Source organism: Sturnira hondurensis, unplaced genomic scaffold (assembly GCF_014824575.4).
Source record: "Sturnira hondurensis isolate 20B ecotype Veracruz unplaced genomic scaffold, ASM1482457v3 Scaffold0021632, whole genome shotgun sequence".
NCBI lineage: Eukaryota > Metazoa > Chordata > Mammalia > Chiroptera > Phyllostomidae > Sturnira > Sturnira hondurensis.
This window is the reverse complement of record NW_028094263.1, coordinates 1223343-1238772: the sequence shown is the minus strand read 5'-3', so window position 1 is coordinate 1238772 and position 15430 is coordinate 1223343. Positions and strand designations below refer to the sequence as shown.

The 15430-nt window shown below is 54.0% G+C and overlaps 1 protein-coding gene across 1 annotated transcript; it reads right to left on the bottom strand.

Annotated features, from left to right (window-relative positions):
• Window positions 1–2071: 2071 nt before the first annotated feature.
• On the bottom strand, window positions 2072–5948 carry LOC118978030 (keratin, type I cuticular Ha7-like). The gene is made up of 7 exons (XM_037033202.1): window positions 5457–5948; window positions 5187–5269; window positions 4271–4427; window positions 3750–3911; window positions 3532–3657; window positions 2844–3064; window positions 2072–2449 (listed from the first exon to the last, which is right to left on the bottom strand). The coding sequence occupies exons 1-7, from the start codon at window positions 5946–5948 to the stop codon at window positions 2341–2343; spliced, it is 1350 nt and encodes a 449-aa protein (XP_036889097.1). The 3' UTR covers window positions 2072–2340.
• Window positions 5949–15430: the final 9482 nt, after the last annotated feature.

Genomic DNA, 15430 nt, shown 5'->3' with positions numbered 1-15430 from the left:
GAGCAGAAGTGGTGGTCTCTTCCCAAAGCCCAGTCCGTGGGGCCCGCAGCCACCCACCCTATGTCTTTCCACTTTGCTGGGATGTGAGAAAAATGGCATTTGGAGTTGAAAAACATGGTGGTGGAGGAGCTGCAAGAGACCCAAGTGGGGAGAACTATTACAAACCAGCACATCAGGAGCGCAGGGCTGGGTAACTGAAGACCAACGGGGTTCGTGTAGGGTGGCTCGGAACTGGGCCCGGTCTCAGCCCAGGCAGCAAACGTCCCAGGGGAAGAAAATCATCCATCTGGTTGAAATGATTGTGACCAAAACCAAACCAGATACCGTATCGTGATGCCACCGCACCACAGACGGGTCTGTGATGTGCCAATGGGAGAAGCACCCTGAGGAAGAGGAGGCCGTGGGGCGTGGTGCCCTGAGCCCTCAGGCTGTAGGAGTAAAACCACAAGGCCCTGGGCCAGCCACCTGCCAGCCTCCCTGGCCCACAGTCCCGCCCGTGTCTGAGTAGCCTTTCCTGCCACACCTAGTAGCCATGGGGGTCCCCCGGTGAGAGTGTATTCAGGGTGTGACCTGGCCGGGGAAGTGGGGGGCAGACCAGACTTCCATGGCCCTGGCACAGAAAGGGGTCGTGGTCACTCCTTAAAACATGCAACTCTTGGGGCTCACTTGATAGAAGGAAGCTGGAGAGCCCAACAGACATTCCTGCCCTCTGACAACCCGAAGAAAACTTTGTTAAAAATCTCAGTTAGGCCACTTGGAGTGAGAAATTGAACCCCAATAAAAACAGTAGATGGTTTTCATGATGATTTCTAAGTGGATGGGAGTATGGACCGACTTCCCAGCCACCAACGTGGGAAAATGAGGCCCCTGGTGCTACTAACGGGTTCCACTCCCACCTCGTCAGCCCCTCTTTCCCTCGAGGAAGAAAAGACTGTCCCTGCTGGTCCCCAGGGAACCCCATAAACCAATACTTATTGAGCGCCTTCTATATGCAGGGAACATTAGATGGATTGCCCCTCAACAACAGAGAGAGGGAAGTACAATTGTTCTAATATTACAGCCCGGGGCGGGGGGGGTCTCAGGAGAGTGCAGTGACCTGGCCAGCTGCACTCAACTGGCGTCCAGAGGTGGGATCTGAGCCCGGGTCCACCCAACGCTACAACACATGCTCTTGCCTCCATATCGTGCCGCCGTGAAGAAGGGCCAGCTTTACATTGGTCTCCAGACCCCCGGCACACGGGTGAGCTGAGGTCTGAGAGCTTCGTTCTGCTGGGCACATCCAGCGCTTGCCCAAAAGTGAAACTGTCTAGCGCAGCAGGGAAGGAGCACAGCCCTTCAGGCGCTGCTCCCCAAGGGTCTCCTGTGAAGCCCCTCGGCCCATGTCAGAGCCACGTCCCAGATGCAGGCAGGCATTTGGAGTGCCTGTGGCCACTGCAGGTCCCACCCCAGCACCTGGAAGATGGCAGCAGAAGAGACAGCACGCACATCAATGGCAGCGTCTCTCTAGAGAAAACTACATCCCAGAAGCAGGCCAAGACCAAGACAGCTGTCCCCAGGGCGCCATCTGGGCCTCTGTGTCTGAGAGCAGGAGGAAATTCTGTGCCTCTCCCAAGAGGCCAGTTTAAATGACAGAAAGAACTTGGCACCTTGGCCAGGGCAGTTCGCAACATGACCTCCCTTTGACTGGGGTGGAACTCTAATTTGTGTGATTTTGCTCTTGAACAAAATGCCAAGAGTCTGAAGATGCCAGAAACGCAGGAGGGACGTGTTAGTTCTGAGCTGTTCTGAAGGAATCCAAACTTGGAAATCAACACAGCTTCCTTTCTCCAGCCTATAGGGATCGATGGGCAAGATAAAGGCACATCCAATGTCAGCAAAGGGCACATCAGTCATCCCGAGGCTCAGGCCCCAGTGCCCCAGAGAGATCCTGACAGCGACACGTCAAGGCCAGTGACCACTCCAGGGCTTGAGGGCCAGGGCGCTTTATCACAACACAGGAAGGAGAGCACTTGGTATGGGAAGGAGGTTTATTCACCATTTAATATAGGAGCCCAGTTACATTTTGAGAGATTCCAAAGCACTGGAGTAGAACCAAAATTCCAGAAGAGAGACTGGGACAAAAAGAACAGTAGTTTAAGTACGAGAAAATACAACAATGGGGGGGAAAACAGCCTAAGGCACAAACAGGAAGCCACTACTTAGAAGCATCTGCCGCCCTTGGATTCGGTGAGAAGGCCTTCTGCGGGTCTAGTGCTTCTGGAAGACTAAGCAAGGTGAGGGCAGGCCCAGCCCCAGTGCGAACAGCTCCAACCTCCTGCATGGGAACTCAGACCCGCAGAGTCAGCTCCCAGCGCAGGCTCTATAGGCCGAGGAAGACCCACAGCCCGGCGGGGCACAGCTGGGACGGAGGGTGCAGGAGGCCGGCGTGGAGCAGGGGTTGCAGGGGAGTCTGCGGGAGACAGGGAAGGAAGAGTTAGATGGGAAGGATACGGAGGCGTCCCAGGGGTGGGGACAGAGAAGCTCAGACCACAGTGGTGGAGGAAAGGCCTGCTGCAAACAGACCACACAGCCCACCGGAACCTCCTTCACAGCCCCTCTTCCACACTCAGCTGTGGCTTTCCGTATCCAGCTGTCCGCTGGGGGGACGTGGCCGAGGGCCCCGGCTACCGCCTGTGCGCCAGTCTGTCAATGCTACAGTGTGCACACACCGGCAATGGTAAATGGGTCGCCGAGCGAGGCCCGTTCCTTAGGACGAGCTCTCCTTCCACGAGCACCTCGGCTCTCTCTGAGGAATCTGGCAGGCAGGAGTGCGGCTCGGCCAGAAATTGCCACATGGCACTCACTTGCAGTCCTCGCTCTCCAGCAGGCCCCGGTAGGTGTTGATCTCACACTCCAGCCTCGCCTTGACGTCCAGCAGCACCTGGTACTCCTGGTTCTGCCGCTCCAGGTCGGCCCGGATCTCGGCCAGCTGCTCCTCCACGGTGCTGATCAGGGTCTGCATCTGGGCCAGCTCGGCGCCGTAGCGGGCCTCGGACTCGCACAGGGAGTTCTGCAGACAGTCCTTCTGCAGTGGGAAGTAGTGGGGAGAGAGGCCCAGGGGACAAAAAGTTCAGGAGTGAAAATCAGGTCGAACTCACCAGGCAGGAGGCTAAGTCCAAGCAGTCACCGGGCATCCCCAGAGCTCTGGAGAAATCGCTGTCAGGGTGACCGTGCATTGGTACACACACAAAACAAATCCAGCTTGAGCTGTGTTATGTCCCCTCCGACATCCCAAGTACTTGACGTGAAGTAGAAACCCAGTAAAGTCTCATAAAGCAAGTGCCTGAGCCCTCACCCCTTATTCTGAAGAAGGGGAATTCACTTTTAACAGGAACCATTTTTCTGGGTCAAACCAGCAAGTTACCTCCACCAGGGAGAGAGGAACACAGACTGAGCCCTAACTTAATGTTGATGGAACCGATTAGGCAGACTTCTCAGAGGTGCGGCCGCTGGCCACGGCTGAGCGTGGGGAGGGTGAAGGAGGACCCGTACCAGGTTGTGCTGGGCTTCGCGCTCCACCTGCAGGGCGTTCACCGTGCATCTCAGCTCCAGGATCTCCGACTGGCAGCACTGCAGCTCCTCGGAGCAGGACATGGCCTGCAGGCTGATGCCCTCCGACTGAAGCACAGTGGATCAAACAACGTGGGTCAGCTCACGGACCCACGTGGAAGCCCGGCTCCCCCGCCCCCCGCTCGGCGGCCCCGCCCCACCTGGGCTTGGAACCACTGCTCCACATCGCGGCGGTTGGTCTCCACCATGGCCTCGTACCGGCACCGCATGTCCTCTAGGACCCTGCTCAGGTCCACGGAGGGCTCGGTGTCCAGCTCAATGCTGAGCTTGTCTCCCAGCTGGCACTTCAGCGTGTTCACTTCCTGCAGGGACAGAAGAACCCACACCCTCCGTGAGAAAAGGGCGTCTGACCGAGCAGAGAGCATCTGTGCCCCTCTCCTGACCAGCAGTATGGGGGGGTGACCCCACATACACAGATGGGAAATGTTCCTGGGGCCCGTGGGAGGAGCCATTTGGAGGCCTTCCAAAACGCACGAGGCAAACCTTCAGAAAAGAATCTGCCACATCCCACAGAGTCAGCCCAACTCAGGCCCCGATCAGCCCAGTGTCCCGATGCCAGTGGGCCCAGGTTCTCATCCTAGAACCATGGGGTTGGGTGGGGGGAGTGCTCCCTTTTCTGCCCAACGTCCTCCCCGCTGAGTCTGCAGCCATGGGACCAGACCTGCTCGTGGTTGCTCCTGAGGCAAAGCTGCTCCTGCTTCAGGGACTCCTGCTGGGCCTCTAGGTCGGCCTTGGCCAGGCTCAGGTCATCCAGGAGCTTGTGCATCCCACACATGTCCGCCTCCACCAGGAGGCGCAGGGAGTGCTCACTCTCGTGCCTTCCGTCACAAGAGACGCGCCGTCAACAAGGTTCCCACAGAGCCCCTCTCGGCCGACCCCGGCTCCCACCTCCTCACTGCCTTGCCTCCTCCTTCGTTCGCTGAGCTCAGTCCCTGGTCTCAGAGAGGAATTACACCCAGCCCCTCTTCTCAAAGGGGTCATGGTCTGGTGAAGCAGTCACGCAGTTGTATTTTTACCACTGTGCATTGAAGCAGCTGTGGATCGGACAGGTTAACTGACTTGCCTGAGATCGTGTATCTTAGGACTCAGGACAGGGCTCACGCCCTTGCACGGGCCATTGTTACCTAGGATAAGCAGCCGTGGGGAGAGTGGACCTTGATTTGCTCCCTTATTCGTTATGCTGGGCTATGCGGTCACCTCTCACCTTTATTTAGTGGAAATGCCTGGTATCTGAGGTTCTTCACACGTAAATCTGGACCCTGCCCCCAACTGATCTGTGAAACTCATTGGCTATCCTTATTTAGTTTATTCTTGAAATCTTACTTTGCTCGTGGGTAATGAGCTCAGACAGCCTCATCTTCCACTTCAGGGAATAAATGAAGTAGGACTAGTACTAGGCTATGCTCTACGTGCTCAGCTTGCCAGTGTTTTTTCTCCTCTACCTTCTATGAGGTTTCTTAATTTAGGAATTTAGGGAGCAAGAAACAGAACAGTAATCCACTCATTCAACAAACAGTTAGACACTGGGGCTTAGGTGGAGGAAGGAGCTACTTGGGCCTTCTTCAGCCCTTACTTACTTGATTTTAAAGTCATCAGCAGCCAGCTTGGCATTGTCAATTTGGGTAACCAGCCTGGCATTCTCAGCCTTGCTGCACAGGATCTGGGGGAAACCAGGGAGACCGTTCACACACAAACATCACACTCTGGGCTCAGCCCTATGCGTGTTGTCCACACTCCTGCTCCAGAAAACCCCCAAACCCAAAGCTCTTGGGCCTTCAGTGATGTTTGCCTTGCGATGCCCTCCGCCCCCCTCGGACCCGGCACCGCCAGGCTGCGGCAGACCTCACCTTCTGCTGGAGCTCCTCGATGGTGCGGAAGTAGCTCTGGTAGTTGGGGCACACGGTGGTCTCGTGGCATTTGCTCCACTCCCGGATCTTGGTCTCCAGCTCCGCGTTCTCCTGCTCCAGCTGGCGCACCTTCTGCAGGTAGTTGGCCAGGCGGTCGTTCAGGAACTGCATGGTCTCCTTCTCGTGCCCGTTCAGGGTGCCTTCACCGTAGGCCCCACAGATTCCGATGTTGCCTGGAATGTGGCAGGTCCCTGGCAAGGGGCAAGCGGTGTGGCAGCTCTGGGGCAGACAGAGGTTGGGTCGGCCCAGAGGGGTCATCCCCACACGGACGCGGTTGGCATGTGCCAGGGTGGCCAAGAGGCCCAGGGAGGCGTTCTTGTCCTCCATCCCAGGCTGGCCCCCCATGTCAGTGGGAGGGACACAGACATTTCTGTCTCCAGGAGTCTTGGTGCTGTCCAGAGGCCGGCATGAGCTGACGTAGCAGGGAACCATGGTGTGCACAGAGGCTACACAGGAGTTTCAGAGCAGCTGGAAAGACCACGAGTCTGAGTCTGAGAACCCCCTTCCCTCCGAGGCCTTTTATAGCCCGTGCCAGGTGGGTGTTGGCTCAGTGCTTCGACCTGGCGGCCTTGGTTCTCGGCCTGTCGATGCAGCGTCATCCTGTTACTCAGCTGTTGAGTTTACCATCAGGAGTTCCTCACCTCATTAAAGGAATGCTGATGACCTGAGGTGCCTCTTGGCTCTTTGATATCGGGTTGTCTGATGGTGGGAGTTCAGAAGTTTTTACTGTATTCCCAAGGACAAAATTCCTGTTGGCCATCGGATGTTTACACCTTGACCGGGCGTTGGCCTGCTCTCTGGGTTAAGACTCAACCAGCCTTCCCTGTCCTGGTTCCTGGTTAGTAGATGTTACGATTTGGTTTATTTGTAAGTTCTACATCTTTTCTTTCTTTAGTTGTTTGCCTTTCAGACTCACTCAAGGGGCAGTAAGATTTCAGTAAGCCCATTCATCCAACATGCATCTCCTGGCCCATCCTAAACGCAGGGCACTGCGCCACACACCCGATGTTAAGTCCATCGGGAAGCAGCCACCACTTGGGTGGCCATGGGTGTCTGAGAGGCTCATCAGTGTGAGGGTGACCCTGCAAACCACGTCTGACCTGGACCGAGAAAGGTGAGCTCAGAGAGTCAGAAACAAACAAAAATGAACAATAATCTTCCTAATCCCAAATAAGAACCTGGCCATGAAACTCAAACATTGGGCTTTCAGGGCCACTGTGGGTCCTCTCCCTGCCTTACTTCTTTGATTCTAAACTCTGTCATCAAGCACGTACAGTATGTATATGTTCCAGGACTGATCAGTGATATCGTTTGATTGTTCTCGCCATATCCTGCGAGGTGTGTAGTATTATCTTAATTCTATAAGAGAAAGAAAGAAGTAGGCACCGAGGACCAGAGGTGTGACGTCATTTTCCTAAGACCAACGCCCTTGTAAAGTGACCAAGCCTGATCTCAGGTTCAGTTGCTTCGGACTCCAAAGCCTATTCTTGTTCTTGTCAACTTGACCACCAGCCCACCCCTGCTTGACTTGATACTGTTTTATTAAGTCAACAGGAGAACAGCTGTATCATTGCCAGAACAGAGAAGCATTAAAAGGTCAACAAACTGGGCGACTAGTTGAAATTAAGAGATAAAGCAAGAACCTGGCGTCCTATGTCATTTCTCCTTGTGCCTCAGAAAATACAGATGTTAGGGTGCCAAAGCAGTAGGGCAGGGCTTCCCCCAGGACCACACAGGGCGATGCCCAGGAGAACGCTCTGGTTCCAAAATTCTTACACTCCATCCCACTCCCTGCCAGCTCTCGGAACCAGGGAGCCAGGACAGCCAACTGACAGAGTTCCAAAGTCTCCTCTCAAAATGTGTAGCAGGTGGTAAATAAGCCCCTAAGCCTGAACTAAACCTGATGTGGAGGAAGACCCCCCCCTCAAAATGGTACGAAAATGGGTATTTGCCAGTGCTTTGGGCGTTGAGCAAAAACTGGACAGATAACTCTGTAGAGACCAGCTGTGCCTCGGTGAAACCCAGGCCATTGGAGTTCTATCAAAAAGAAATACAGAATTTAACTCTGTCCCCATTGGGTTTTTAAGGAAGGGTGACTCGCAGTCAGCTTTGGCCTCAGGTTCCTTGGAGCTCATCAATGAATAACCCTTTATAGACACCATAATTAGAAGACACTACCAGGCCAGGCCCCCCAGCCCTCGGAGGCCTCCCGATCTGCATAGGTTTCAGCCTCAGACACCCCCTTGCTACTCTGCCCAGCTCATCCATAGCAACGAGCTTCTCTGGGAACGAGAGAACTTGACTTTTAAAGTCATTTCTTTTGACTTGCTAAATAGAATTACGCTCTTGACCTTACTCTCTGGCAGGATTCATTCATCAGCCACAGTCCATGATTTCTTCCATCTCCACATAAAGAGCCCTTCTTACTTCGTAGCATCACTGCCGAAGCTTTATGTGTTTGGATGATGCTGCCCTCTGCTGAAGCCCCATAATGGTCCTGGCTGGGCTTCTGTCGACTTCGCTGTTTTGCATAATGACACTGATGTTGCATGTCCCTTTGTAAGGTCGCTTGTTTCTACTGATTTGCATTTTTCTCAGATGAGTTTGAGGTGAGGATCCTGGCTTCCCAGCCCTTTAAAAAGAGTCCTTGGCGATCAAATATGAGCCAGGTTCAGTGACAAGAAGTGGTGAGGACGGAGTGAGAGATGGACGGGACCCTTCCGCCTGTGCACACGAAGTTCTCTGGGCCGATTCCGACTTTAGAAACACCGCTCTCCGGAGGCAGGACGTCTCCCGCAGGTGGAAGTGAGGAGCTGTGGTCTCGGGAGGCTATTTTCCAACACAGTGTTTTACCCGTGAGCGTATCTCCACCAGTGGGAGGGAAAGGTGTGGCGTTGCAGGCTAGTGCCTGAAAATCGTGCCTAACCCGCAGCCTACCGTGTGTGTGCTGCAGGACGGTGAGTGGGAGCCTCCAGGGGCCTGGGCTCTGCCTGGGAACATCACCCATCACACATCACAGTGGGTGCAAGGACTGAAGACAGCTCCCGTGGGTAGAGCCTGCTACTGCCGTGTGTCCTTGGTATTAGGAAATAGCGCCTAAGATAACCATAAAGACTCTTAGGAGGAGAGGTTGAGCCTATCAAGTTATTATTCTAGGTATGCAGCTCTTGAAGCTTTGATAAGTGGACAAGGTACCTTTTCTTCCAAATTAGATAGGATTTTTACCACGAGGTTTCTTCGATCCAGCCCCATAGCCCGTGAGTACTCACTGATCAGTGTTATTTTCCCACCTCCTGTGACGTACTCTAGACACTAGGAATGCGTCTCCCAAAGACACAGTCCCTGCCTCAGCAGTGAGTGGGGGAGACCTCTGTGACAAACCCCACGCTGGGCCTGTGTGGGTGGTGCCACACTCCCCCCGAGGTCTTTAGATTTGCCGCCATTTTCCTTCCCATTACCCTCTCGGGGGCCCAAGAGCAGATCAAAAGTTGAAACTAGTTTTCCTTTGCAACTGTCTAAAGAAAACACTCCTGTTTTTGGTTCTTTAGTCTCACACTCACAGTACGTCCAGCACTCAATAGATGGGCTTTCCACACACCAAGCCTGCCAATTCTCCATGACACCCTCTGAATGTCTATAATTCTAACGTAATCGGCCTCGAGTTCATGTCAGATTCCACAGGGTAAGGGTTCAGCCCCACAAAACTGTCCCCCTCTTCAGACACCTATCACAATTCCCAGGTTGTCACTGGTACTTCTGACGGACTGGCTATAAATTAGGGTTCCCATAACCCCCTCCTTGGGTTCAATAATTAGGTTGAATGTCTCATAGAACTCAGGATCACTTCCTTACATTCACTATTTTACTAAAAAGGACATAATAAAAGATAGAGATGAACAGCCAGATGAGGAGATATAGAAGGCAAGACGTCGGGGAAGGTACTGGAACTTTTATGGAAGCTCTGTCACACAGGCACGCTCCATCATTAGCTCAGTCTTCAGTGCCCTTCCTGGAGTGTGGGAGCAGGTGGAAAGTTCCAAACTTCTAACTGTAGCTTGGCCTTTCTCGTGACCAGACCCCACCAGGAGTGGCCTCGTTAGGACAAAAGGCAGGCCTATCACCCAGGAAGCTCCACAGGGTTGAGGAGCTCTGTGCCAGGAGCCGGGGACAGAGACCCACACACTCATGTTCTGTGACTTCGCAGCACTGGAAATGGAAAAGGCCAAAACCTCGATTTCTGCGCTGCCCAACCTCGACCAAGTTACATAACCTTGAAACGCACCCATTTTTCCCCCACGAACATTACAGTAATACTCACAGTCGGGGCTGCTGTTCAGAGTGAAGGCCCCCGGGGGGGTAGACCTGCCAACATAATGCTCAGCACACAGTAGGCACTTAATAAATGGCAGCTGCCTTCCTCTTAAGGGTCTCCGCTCTTCATCATCGTCCCCTTTTAAAAGTTTAGTGTCATCAGAATAAATAAATACAGGGTGGGGCAGAAGGAAGTTTGCAGTTGTTTGTATGGAGAATAATACCATAATTGATAATCCAAGATTAAACCATGTGTTTCGCATAGTCCTAACTGTAAACCTACTCTTGCCCCACCCTGACATAAAGGCACGCTCTCTGTTTGGCCTGACGTAGCTCCATTTACTTCTTTTTTATTTTGTTGTTTGTGCTTTAGGCGTCGTGTCCAAAAAATCACCACTGAGACCCACGTCAAGCAGACTTTATCTCGTGTGTTCTTCCAGGAGTTTTAGAGTTTCGGGTCTTACAGTTAGGTCTGCAGTGGAACAGGCTGACATCTATGACCGCGCAAACCCCGGGCGGGCTGGGGATCCACCTCTCATTCCGCCATAGATCCGTGGGGAGGGGAGAGCTGGAGCCGCCTGGGTGGGGGTCAGGCAGCAGTGAGGCAGACGAGGGGAAGCGCCGCGCCTGGGGACCCCCGCCTGCGCAGCCAAGCCTGTGACCCTGGGCCTTGTCCACTTGACCTTGCTTTGCCTCCTCATCCACTTCCTCACGGACACCCACGAAGCCGTTAAGTGGCCCCCGTGTCACAGCTCAGCAGCTTATCAGCTCCGTGACTTTAGGCTCAGCTACTAACTCCTTGAAGTTTAAAATCTTTTTGTCTGAGAAATCGAAATAGTGGGTCTATCTGCCTCCTAGGACCATTGTAAGGATTGAGTGGAGCTAAGCATACAGGCTCAGCCAACTTCGGACACCTAGTAAGCTCTCAGCCAAGGTGCGCTTGTTCTGGATAGAATAGAAACCGTAATCTTCACCTTGGAGGGTGCTGGTCGGGGTTTGAAGGAATAATGCTGAGGAAATTCCCCGCCCAGCCTGGCCGTCTAGTGGAACCAACGGTGAGATCAGAAACATGGGCCCACGACTGTCAGCAATCAAGGAGTCTGTGGAAGCCACTGTGCGAGGCGGCCAGGCACGCCAGCTGAACACCAGCACAGAAAAGAAAATACCAAACTAATGGGATTCATTTTTTTTTTGCCCAAATGAAGTTAGGTGTTTCATCCTTCTCACCACCTGGTCCGGAACAGGGGTTCCAAAGCAGAACGGAGAGGTGAAAATGCCGTAAGAGACATTCAAATGTGGGGCTGGGGGTTGTTCCGAGGTGGCTAACCTGTGGGGGGATCACCTCTAGAGAGGCTCCCAGAGGTGGTGACAACTCACCTGGCTAGGAAGCCCAGCTGGAATTTGGATGTGCGAAGATGGGAAAGATAACATCACCCCTGTGAGCAGTGTCATGGGCGTGGCCACGCATTCTAGCAGAAGCGCAGGCGGTGTGAAGAAGAGCTGAAAGGCCTGAGCTACAGAAAGTGACGATCGGGACATGGGGTCCTCGAACGCCAAGGTAAAGCAGGAAGCTTCACTCCCTAGGCAGCATCTGCTCCACAGCGCCTGGAACAGCGCCTGGAACAGCACCTGAAACAGCAACTTGCCCAGAGCCACGGCTCACGTGCTACCAAATGAATGTGGGCAAGTCCTTAAATAAGGCAGATCTGGATCATGGAGGAGTAAACCCACATTCTGATCAGAGGCCTCTCATCCCAGGCATCAGCCGCGGTGCCGGTCAAACGGAGCCAGGTGCAGGGCCAGGTGGTTGGGCGTCTGACACCCAAGTTCATTTCTGGCTAATGCAATGTATCCCCGTGAACATTTATGGACTGTCACCCCTACCCCAGGCAACCCCTCCATTTCTCTTACACCAGTACTCACCCCTCTCTTTCTGCCATGGAGGCCAGAGTCCCAGGCCTCACCTTACCTTTTGGGGTCGCTCTTTGATGCTCTCAGAGTGTGGGCAGCACTTGGAGCACATGTCGGGGAGCTGCCTTTGGCTCCACTGCTGCGTCTCGGCCCCCAGCTCCTCATTGCCCTGCCGCAGCTGCTGTGTCCTCTGGTAGTTGGTCATTGAGGAGCTGCCTGGTCTCTTTCTCACTGCCACTGAGGAGCTTTCCCTGAGCCAGTTGGAGGTGCCTGTGTTGGGAGGGAACCAGCTGGGGGCCACTGGAAGGGCCCGGCTGGACTAGCCATGAACCGCAGGCTCTGGGAAGATGGCTGCCAGATGGGCTGCTCCCTTTCAGGTGGGCCCCGTGTGGTGCCGGAGGCTGGGCAGCCCCTGGGCACAGAGTTCCTATGGCAGCTGCTTGCCACAGCCTGCATGGAGCCAAGGGCCTTCAAATGGACTTCACAGAGCTTGAAGAGCAACAGCTTTTGCTCTAGCAGGAAGCCATAGTCCTCGAAAGCGGAGCTGCAGGTTGGTTACCGGGGCCAAGCACTCAAGTGCGAGAGTGCTGGCCTGCCCAGACCATGTAGCTCCCCACCGAGGGCACAGGTGCAGTCTGCAAGCTTCCCCCATGATGTCCTCATGTCCACTGCCATCAGGTCAGCCATTAGTCAGTTATTCGGCCTCTGTAAGGAGCTCCCCACCTCATAAAAGAGAGAGGTGGCTACTTTGGGGCTTCTTGTCACTGCCCTCTGTTGCCAGAGGGATGTTTTGTGTTATCTCTTTAAAGACACCCCACCAAGAAATTCTGCTCCCTGAGGGACCGTCTGGTGTCTCTCTGGAGTACTGTGGCCTTAAAGACACAGCGGTCCTCTTAAAGAGGTAGAGGTCACTGAGCATGGGGTCGTCTGGTCTCAGGACAGGAGTCCCAGAGAGACTGGGCACAGAATGAAGGGGTGCTAAGGTGTTAGAAGTAAACTCTGGGCACCAATGCAAGCCCTTCCTGCTTCAGCTGCAGGGGAGAGAGGGGCTTCGAGCTACTCAGGGCACAGAGCAAGTCGGCCACAGGCCCGGGCTGGGACCTGGGGCTCCTAACTCCCTCACACCCTCCCTCCTCTGCTTCAGACCTTTTCTATTAAAACGCCAATGGTGAATAGTTTAGGCTTTGTGGGCCAGACAGTCTCTTCACTTTCGGGCAGCTCAGCTCTGCCCCTGTGGGGCAGAGCGGGCACAGACAATATGAAAGCAATGGATGTGGCTGCGTTCCAATAAAATGTGTTGACCAACACAAGCAGCGACGGGATTTGACCTATGAGCAGAGGTTTGCTGACCGCCGCTCTGCAGAGCACAGAGAGCGAGGCCCGAAAACTGGATCCCTCAAAGCAGGAGGGGAGAGCTTTAGTCAGCCCTGCAAGCCATCGGAGGGAGGGCAGCACCTAGGTGGGCTCCAGACCTGAACGCAGGGCCTCAGATACTGTACCCTGCACTTTACCGAGGCATTTAGAGCAAGACTGGCGGAAGTCTGTCCAGAGGTTCTGTGACCTTGGAGCAAAGCAAAGCTGCCTGTGCGCTGTGTTGTTGCTGCTGCTGCTGCAGCTGTGATTTCTGGAACTAGAGCTTCATGTGGATCAGAAAAGTGACTCAGCTGCCGTGGCCACTGGGGCAAATCAGAAGACGGGGGCATTTACTGCCAAAGCAGGTTTTTCTTAACCGACCTTGTATCAACTATTGGCCACATACTGGCATCGTGATAGGCCCTTTGGGTGCATTCTATCCCACTGACCCCTGCAAGGAGGTGGAATTATCCTCATTTCTGAAGGGGAAAAGGAGACTGAGGCACACAGGGGTTGGGGGTCTGCCCGACTCGCACGGCACGGTGGCAGTGGAATGGGGGTTCCAGCCCAGGCACTGATAGTTTCTTGCACGGCAAGATGCTTCTCAGTGTGCTTGGTTACTTACTCATGGCTGAGGGAGAGGACTGTTTAGAAACAAACTTATCTCAACTGATGGTTCAAAAAGATTAGACCCCCCCCAATGATCTCAGGAACTTTCTGTTTAGCGAAATTGAGATTATTGCATCTATACGCTAAAACTCAACTGTGAAAACCCTGTGAAACTCCACAAGAGAATTATTCTGTTGCTGATGATCTCCCAGTTATCGCCTGGCGTGTCCTTTTTTCCATTATGCTGGGAAAGTGCCCCCAGTATGTTTACGGGGGCCCATTCAGTGCATTGCAGTCCACAGTCGCCCATCTCCCCGTCCCTGTGCCCGGCTCCCCTGGGCCTTTCTCTCTGGGGGCCTCGCCTTCTGCCAGGCTTCCTGGAGGCAGCTCTGCCCAGGGCGTCCTCACTCCCACCTCAGAAGAGGGCCTCCCTCTCAGACAGTGAGGGGTAGGCATGAGTCCCAGGCTCTTTAATGGCCTCAGGGAAAGTTGTGCCTTTGAATCCCCGGTTCCCTCTTTCCCAGTCCCACTCAAGGAGGACCCTGCTGCCTGTGGGAGTTTCTTCCACACATCAAATAGACCAGAGGTTTTATTACTCTACCACAGCCCTGTCTGAGCTCTCCTGTAAACCGGGGTTAATTAAAGCCAAATGCTTTGATATGAAGATGGAGTTCCTTTGAGAATCCCCCATATGTGTAGCACCGGGCCCAGTTTCCAGAAGGTCCTAGTGCCAGTGGACATATTTCCCAAAGTGTATGCCTGCGGCTTCCTCATCCATCAGATAAGGGCTCAGCAGGAGGATAACTTAGGAGTCTCTAGCTTGGAGGTACCATCCAAACACCAAAGGTGGTGCTGGTCCGTGCCCAGCAGGGGGCGGCACTCCTGGCCCTGGGCTGTGGGGCTTGGTTTCACATAAAAAGCTTTAACAGGCGTTTGAGTGGTCAGACAGGTCTTGGCAAGTCGGAGTGACACACAGGTGTGGGAACAAGGACCAGGTTGGGCTGGACAACGTATGCGGGGGGGAAAGGAGCCTGCGGAAGTCTGCATACGGTCCAGGGGCCTGGACTTGCGACCTGCAGGTCCTGCGTGATTATTCCTGCCACAGCCCTGGCCACAGACTGAGGTCTGCGCTCTTCCTGAGCCAAAGGCTCAAAGAATGAGGAGATTCTGAGGTTCGAGGTTGCTCATTGTTGTTTGAAAGGGGACTATTCTCCCAGGAAAGAGTTGCAGCATCTCAGAGAAAATGTCTCTCTTCTCAGGGACGTGAACGATGGGGAAAGAGGAAATATTTATTAGCCTGAAAGAATAACAAACCTTGGTGCTTGGAGAAAGCATGACAAACTCAGAGAGACCCGCTAGGCTTGGCATCAGAGCACTTGGCTCCAATCCCCACCTGTCGGTTGTGTGTCCGTGAGCACATTTTTCCAACCGCCTGGGCCTCTAGGCTCCCCGTCTGGAACCGCGAGAGGCGGGGCCCGCTCATCAGGAGACTCTGGCAGTCTAGCGTGGCACCGTCCAACACACTTTCTACCATAATGAACATATTCCCCGTCTGTCCTGTCCAGTATGGTGCCACTAACCACACGAAGGCACTGAGCGCTGGTGCCACTGCAGAACCGAACTTCTCAGTTTTACTTAGTTTTATTTCATCAAACATTCAATAGCCCCGTGTAGTTAGTAGCTACCCTATTGGACAGAATGGGCCTAGGAGTCTAGAACCAAAGGTTTAG